A 7538-nucleotide genomic window follows, 5' to 3' on the forward strand; every position below is an offset into this window, starting at 1 on the left:
TGACACCACTTTTTTTTTAAAGCATTATATTTAAATACATACAAAGAAATGAAGAGTAGAAAAGATATACAGCAAAATATTGGCAGGAGTCTCACCTGGGTGGTGGGATTACCCAGACTTATTTTTCTAGTGTTTTCCAATTCTCAGTGCAAAACAAGGTGCCTAACACATAACAGATGATCAGTAAATGTGAATCCATTTCTGCCGACTCCTCCTCTCATATCTGAAAGAACAAGAGTCCCTGATGTTCCGGGTAACAGGAAAAATAAATGGCCAGGGGCTTCCTAAGGTCTTCTCCTGCCTTGGGCAGGAGCCTACCAAAGCTTCAGTTCTTGCACAGGTCTGTAGTCACAAGCCCCACAAAAGTTCATGTTGATGTCTAGAGCAAGGATCAGCTTAGCAGACGGACGTGAAGTAGCCCCTGGAATCTGGGGCACTCTCTGCAGGAAGACTGTTGGGGCTGTGACCTCAAGTCCTCATAGGAGTCCGTTTCTGTTGAACTGGCAAGTCCCGGAGAGATAAGAAACATTTCTGATAGAGGCACAAGCAACACCTGCCGCTTCTGTACACACAAGCCCTGGCATCTGCAGCCCTCACTGGCCCTGTTTTCTCACCCCTGGGGAAGGGGAACACACAGGATTTGAATCAGAAGGTCAGGCTTCTACATCCAACCTCCACTACCAATTCAACCTGGAGAAGTTGCCCTGGTGGTCCGAGCCTTGGATCACGTATCTGAGAAGCAGTATGAAGAGCCCCACTTCTTACGGCTACCGTCAGTACTGGTCCCTTTCTCCTCGGGTCCCAAGACAGAAGTCAAGAGTAGGTGACAAGGCTTGACTGGTGGTGACACAGTGGACAGAACATTGACCTGGGATGCTGAGGTCCCAGGTTTGAAACCCTAGGTTTGCAAGCTTGAGCGTGGGATCATCAACATGATCTCATGGTTGCTGGCTTGAAGCCCAAGGCTGCTAGCTTGAGCAAGGGGTCACTCACTCTGCTGGAGCCCCCCTGGTCAAGGCGCATCTGAGAAAGCAATCAATGAACAATTAAAGTGACACAACTATGAGTTGATGCTTCTCACCTCTCTCCCTTCCTCTCTCTCGCAAAAAAATTTTAAAAATGACAAGAGTAGGTGACAACAAGAGAGTAGGTGACAAGATGTTTATTTAGGCTGGATACAACCTATCAACCCTGGATACAACCATATGTGTAAAAATATATAATCTAAAGCCAAGGACGTAATAATCAGGTTGATGTTACTTCACCTCCTCTCCTCTGCACAGCCTTCCCAGCGGCCCCCTTCAAAATCCTGGACTGTGCGGGGCAGGGGTCACTTCTTGGCAGCTTCTGTCTGAGCTGCCAAATCCGCCTCTTTCTGAGCTGCCAAAAATGTGGCTCGCTCCTTCTGGAAAGCTGCCAGCTCTTCTGAACTGAGGCTGCAGGTACAGAAAAACAGATGGTGAGCAGCCCGCGTCACTGTCTCAGACCCTTTCTGCCCCTGGGCTTTGCACACCTCTGCCCATGTTTCCTCTGCCAGGAAAACCACCCACCACCTTCACCTCCTCTGTCTTCTACTCCCTTCTTTAAGCCCTACTGTTCCTCTGAGGTCACAGCTCTCTCCCCGTCCAGATTCACTGGCCCCTCCTCTGTGCCCCACAACACTCTGTACAACAAAGTCTTTGGGCATGTGTGTCTCCCCCGGCACAGGGATCACACTGACTCATCTCTGTACTCCCAGTAAAAGAAAAGATCTGAGAAAAATGAAGCCCATCCCTGCTCCATGCTTAACCCCACTTCTCTTGCGAAACAACTGGCAGCCCTGACACCAGCAGCAAGAGGCCAGTAAAGGTTGAGTGCTGCCCCTGTTGTCCGGGCCAGCCACCCTCTCACCCAACATCTCACTTCAGAGAAACCATTCCTAAGGTGTCTGAAGCCCAATGATAGGGGCCCCTGTGGGCCTCGCCCCTCTCACACTGTTTCCTATTCTGCCTCTTTTGCCAGATTATATACCAGATCATATACTTCTTTGCTTCACTCTTTCACCTTCCATCTTTCACAGGATCTTTTCACATCTTGGAATGCCTGCTCCTAGTCCTCGACTTCCTTTTCCAGGTCTCTGTCACCTCTCCTACAAAGTCTTCATTGACACACCAGGCAAAATCAAGAGTCTTACACTTTGTTCTTAAAACATCTGTAGTTCCTGTTATCAACCCTGCCCATTTCGCTTCTATTGTTCCATTGATGGACCTGCCTCCATCTCTGGACCACGAGCTCCTTAGGGGTAGGCCTAAGCATGGTTATCTTGTTCCTAGTTCCATCTACTTCCCAGAACAACAACTAACACACAACAGGTATTTAATAAGTGTATTCCAAATGAATGAACGGGACTCCACACTCCCAAGAATCTAAGGTCCTTTGACTCAAAAGCTGACTCTCCCACTAATGAGCTCTCTCAACTCCGCCCCAAAGCCAAGAACTATCCAGGCCCTCTCCACATTGTACCTCCCCAGGACACTCACTCCTTCACAACACGAATGCCCAGGGAACGGGCAGAGCCAATGATGGAGCGGACAACAGAGGACAGGGGCACGTCTTGCAGGGCGAAAGCATCGTCCTGAGCTTTAACACGAGCAATCTCATACACGTGCTTCAAAGTCACCAGGCCTGCTACCTCCTTCCCTGGAAAGAAGAAACAAGTAGCTCTTCAGGTGTCACTGCTTCCTTCCAGAGCCCCCCAGAATTCTAGGTGCCTACCCTGACCCTTACCTGTCTGCCGGGCCCCTTTCTCAATTCCAGCAGCTGCTTTCAGGAAGTAGGAAACAGTGGGTTGTCCAATCTTGATATCAAACGTCCTGTCAGGCTTAATGGAAAAAAAAAAAAAATACATATATATATATATATATATATATGAGATTGTCTCCTCCAGGCTCTCCCAACCCCTGCTGCCCCAACCCAGGAACTTCTAACTTTCTGTCTCCCCTTCCCTTGAGTCACCATCCGATGGTGTCCCTCAACAGACCACAAAACCACAGGAAAAATCAATCTGCAGCAAACAGCCCTGTCACCTCTATCCCAGGCCCAGCACTGCTCAGGAAGTCCTATGAAATGAAAGGGCCAATGGAAGACCTGCAATATGGCAGGGCAGGCTCAGAAAAGATAGTCTAGTCCACTGAGTAAATAAGGGAAGAAGGGTCTAGTAATAGGAAGAGACTTGTCTCAAATTAGGAACTGGGTAGCAACCCCAGGCGACCAGTCCCAGGGTTAAGGGAGCGGGGGGGCGGGGGTTGTGAAAAGCCCCTACTCTGCACCTTCACAAAAATCTTGGTAGGCAAGGGGATGCCTTCTTTGATGTCCTTTGTCTTCTCGTTGAACTCCTTGCAGAACTGGTTGATGGAAACGCCTCGCTGTGATGGAAGCACAGCAGTTAGTATAGGGAAGAAGGTACGGCTTTCTACCACCCAGAAAGCTCCCTCCGTCTCTCTCCATCCTCTTTTCTCCTCTCAGATTCAACTACGATTTTAGGTGCCAGAAGATTCATATGCATCGTCCCTCTCTATCTTCATAACAGTCCGCTGGGGAAGGACTGAGGAAGCTGAGCCTCCAAGAGGCTGTGTAACTAACGCAAAGGTATTAAGCGTGTGGGTACCCTGGTTCTTCAGCCCCCACTCCAAACCGGAGTACCAGTCCCACCCTCCAGCACCTCCCACGCCGGGTTCTAGCCGCGACTGCACCTGACCCAGGACGGGGCCTAGTGGGGGCCCAGGCATGGCCTGGCCCGCCCGCACGATGGTCCGGATCACGCCGCCAACCTCGAGCTTCCTGACGACCCGAGTGGCCCGGCTTATCTTCGACATGATGTGGGATTCACAGCCTAGTTCACCTCAAATCAACTTCAAAAGAGATGGCGCCGCCATCTTAGGTCATAGGTCAAGGGTCCTCTCCTTAGATTAGGGCAGATAAGGCCAACGAAGAGCAAAGTGATTTCGATCCTTCCACTCTCCAACTAGTAAGACAAGGAGGGTGATATGAAGAAGAAAACTTTTACTTGCCATCTGAAAATAGGAGAAGAACCTGACTGGCTCGGGCACACATGTTCCTCCTAGAGAGTACACAGGCAGTACTTTGGACAGCTAAACAGGAGAAGGACTTTAACCTCCGCACAGTATTGTGGGTATGGTAGTTTTAACAGTTTATGCAAATCCCTCAGATTGCAGTGCACCGGGGCGCCCTCTGCTGTCAAGGCGATTATCCTTAGGTTTGTTTTTTTGTGTTTTTTTTTCTGAAGCTGGAAACGGGGAGAGACAGTCAGACAGACTCCCGCATGCGCCCGACCGGGATCCACCCGGCACACCCACCAGGGGCGACGCTCTGCCCACCAGGGGTCGATGCTCTGCCCCACCGGGGCGTCGCTCTGCCGCGACCAGAGCCACTCTAGCGCCTGGAGCAGAGGCCAAGGAGCCATCCCCAGCGCCCGGGCCATCTCTGCTCCAGTGGAGCCTTGGCTGCGGGAGGGGAAGAGAGAGACAGAGAGGAAGGAGGGGAGTGGGTGGAGAAGCAAATGGGCTCTTCTCCTATGTGCCCTGTCCGGGAATCGAACCCGGGTCCCCCGCACGCCAGGCCGACGCTCTACCGCTGAGCCAGCCCGGCCAGGGCCTATCCTTAGTTTTTTTTTTTTGTTTGTTTGTTTGTTTTGTTTTGTTTTTTTTTTTATTGATTTTTTAATTGATTTTTAGAGAGAGGGGAGAGAGAGAGAAGGGGGAGGAGCAGGAAGCATCAACTCCCATATGTGCCTTGACCAGGCAAGCCCAGGGTTTCGAACCGGCAACCTCAGTGTTCCAGGTCGACGCTTTATCCCACTGCGCAACCACAGGTCAGGCCCGCCTATCCTTAGTTTTGAAATGAGCCTGGATCTCCATTCTTAGGTGTGGGGATTTCTTTACTTGCTGAGCCTGTTTCCTCACTTGTTGAAAGGTGGTATGGGTCCGAGTACAGACTCCTGAAGCAAACTGCCCAGTTCCTCCTCTTGCTGTCTGTGAACTTGATCAAGTTCATTTATGCTTAGTTTCCTTCCCTAAACAATGGGAATTAAAATAACAATATGTAGCACCTACCCTTAGGGGTTGTGATGGTTGAGTTAGCAAAGTGGTTTAGAACAATGCCTAACATCTAGTCAGTTATTAACTGTACAATCAGGACAAAATCTTCACAGAGCTGTTGTGAGGCTTAACAGGCTCAGAACTTGTTCAGTACGTCATTTGTGTCCATCATATTACTGTATACCATATAACTTTTATTGTCTTTTGAGTACTTGCTACATGCCAGGCATTGTGCTAAGGGCATTATCCATTTAATCTTCACAATGGCATGTTTTATTATACCCTTTTTACAGGTAAGAACTTTGAGACACAAAAAAACAGGTCCATGAATACCTACCCTGAATGTGGCAGAACTGGGAAACAAATATTAAGATTACTTGATTCTAGATTTTGTGACATTTGTGCCTCATCTGTAAAAGGAGATAATTCATGTAAAACAACCATAAAATGTGAGACCTTTTAAATTATGAATTCACATTAAACTCCCTCTAATTAAATGTGATTGTTCCTGCCTCTGAAGTCTGTCAAGTTCTTTATAACACTCAACTTATTGGTCTTGATCAAGACTCTGGGACCAAACTGCCCCTTTGATTTATCAATACTAGCTGTAAAACCTTGGATAGACAATTAACTTTCTTGTGCTTTGGTTCCTCACTAGTAGTGTGGGGCTAATAATAGTACCTGCCTCACAAGAAATTAGCTAATTCATAAAAAGCACTCAGAAGAGGGCCTGGCCCAGAGCAAGCCAGGCTGAGTGTGATTTATATCTGGATTGTTCACACTGCTTAACCTTTATTTACAAATTTATATACAAATGAATACATAAATCCTTTCCAAATGAGGGAATTAGGAAGTAGATGGGCATCGCAGGTACTCAGGGAGCCAGAAATGTAGCCTGGGACAATTTGGGCTCCGTTAGGTGCAGTTTCCACTTCCTCTCAATGAAAAGACAGTTTTTATTATCCTGGCTCTTACAGATAATAAGGAAGCAACTTCCTAGTCTACCTTGGGAAACATGTGAGTTCAGAATGTTTGGTGGTGAAAATGAGGTTGTACAGGTCAGTAAGACCAGCTCATCCAGGCCTTGTCAGCCCTGTTAAGAAGTAGGGGTGTGTATACTTACCTGGCAGAGGAGATACCATGATCATGAAGGTGGTTTTCCCAGGGCAAGGCTTACTCATTGCACTCCGAGTGTGCTGACCCCTGCGATTTCCCCAAATGTGGGAAACTCGACTGCATAATTTGTGGTAGTGGGGGACTGCGTTCACTCTCTAAAGATTAAAAAAAAAAAAAAGAAGTAGGGGTGTGCAGTAGGAAGCCATTGAAGAATGTTAAGCATTTGCATCATATTTGTATTTTGAGAAGGTGTCCCTGGCTTGAGTATGTAGAGGGGTTGGAGGGCAAGAGTGGATACAGGGGGATCCTTGAGCCCAGCACAGGAGAATGGTCAACAGATGATGTTGGCTTAGGATCAATTCAAAAGACACTTAGCCCTGGCCCAGCCTCTGGAAGTCCTGGGTTTGATTCCTGGTCAGGGCACACAGGAGAAGCGCCCATCTGCTTCTCCACCCTTCCCCCTCTCCTTTCTCTCTGTCTCTCTCTTCCCCTCCCACAGCCAAGGCTCCATTGGAGCAAAGTTGGCCTGGGTGCTGAGGATGGCTCCATGACCTCCACCTCATGCTAGAATGGCTCCAGTTGCAGTGGAGCAATGCCCTAGATGTGCAGAGCATCGCCCCCTTGTGGACATGCTGGGTGGATCCTGGTTGGGCGCATGTGGGAATCTGTCTGTCTGCCTCCCCCCACTTCTCACTTCAGAAAACTACCAAAAAAAAGAAGATACTTAGAAGATAGAATTTATTTTAGTCAACCATTGCTTGTGCAGTATGAACTGTCTCCATCTTAATAAATAATAACTCATCTAAATCTTATTACAATCTTATGAGGTATCATCTCCACTTTACAGATGGGAAAACTGAAGCACAGAGAATTTCAGTCCCTTGTTCAAACTTACATTGCTAGAGAGTGGCAGAGTCGGGATTTGAACCCAGACATTACGGTTCTAGGATCTGTGCACTTATCCACTCTTATGGCTGCTTTGCCAATCAACAGAACTCTGAGCTTGATGGATAATTTGTGAGGGGAGGAGAGAAGCATCAAACGTGATGCTCAGGATTCTGGCATGGGGAGTTTGGGCAAATAAATGACAAGGCCTTTCACTTTTAATGTTGAGACAGAGGAGCTGTACCGTAGGGCGGAGATGATGAGCTGTGTTTGGAGATGTAGTGTAAAACCTGACAATTGGTTTTTCTTTTTTGTAATGGCAAATACCTGATTTAAGCTTTGATTGCTAGCGCATCCACTTGAAAGGTGGTTCTCAGGAATGCACACACTGCCAGCCCCTAGATATGGGGCAGGCTGTCCCCCTTTCCTTGAGGCTCCTTT

At 48.1% G+C, this 7538-nt stretch overlaps 1 protein-coding gene and 1 non-coding gene across 3 annotated transcripts; one reads left to right on the forward strand and one right to left on the reverse strand.

Moving 5' to 3' along the window:
- Positions 1 to 1147: 1147 nt before the first annotated feature.
- On the reverse strand, positions 1148 to 4087 carry MRPL11 (mitochondrial ribosomal protein L11). Of its 2 annotated transcripts, none has more exons than XM_066252130.1 (5): positions 3810 to 4087; positions 3309 to 3404; positions 2767 to 2860; positions 2520 to 2679; positions 1148 to 1436 (listed from the first exon to the last, which is right to left on the reverse strand). In XM_066252130.1, the coding sequence occupies exons 1-5, from the start codon at positions 3852 to 3854 to the stop codon at positions 1331 to 1333; spliced, it is 501 nt and encodes a 166-aa protein (XP_066108227.1). In that variant the 5' UTR covers positions 3855 to 4087; the 3' UTR covers positions 1148 to 1330. The 2 variants fall into 2 exon arrangements, with proteins under 2 accessions (XP_066108227.1, XP_066108226.1); XM_066252129.1 differs by having other exon boundaries at positions 3732 to 4082.
- Positions 4088 to 6211: 2124 nt separating this feature from the next.
- On the forward strand, positions 6212 to 6371 carry LOC136321376 (U1 spliceosomal RNA). The gene has a single exon (XR_010728634.1). It is a non-coding gene; the product is annotated as a U1 spliceosomal RNA (small nuclear RNA).
- The last annotated feature ends 1167 nt before the right edge of the window (positions 6372 to 7538 follow it).

Source organism: Saccopteryx bilineata, chromosome 1 (assembly GCF_036850765.1).
Source record: "Saccopteryx bilineata isolate mSacBil1 chromosome 1, mSacBil1_pri_phased_curated, whole genome shotgun sequence".
Lineage (NCBI taxonomy): Eukaryota > Metazoa > Chordata > Mammalia > Chiroptera > Emballonuridae > Saccopteryx > Saccopteryx bilineata.

What these genes read in the sequence shown, in the direction of transcription:
- MRPL11 (XM_066252129.1), bottom strand. Translation starts at nt 3,854, where the DNA reads ATGTCGAAGATAAGCCGGGCCACTCGGGTCGTCAGGAAGCTCGAGGTT. An exon ending in GAAAGGGGCCCGGCAGACAG is followed by an intron (nt 2,680 to 2,766) that starts GTAAGGGTCAGG and finishes TCTTCTTTCCAG; the next exon opens with GGAAGGAGGTAGCAGGCCTG. An exon ending in GGCATTCGTGTTGTGAAGGA is followed by an intron (nt 1,437 to 2,519) that starts GTGAGTGTCCTG and finishes CTGTACCTGCAG; the next exon opens with CCTCAGTTCAGAAGAGCTGG.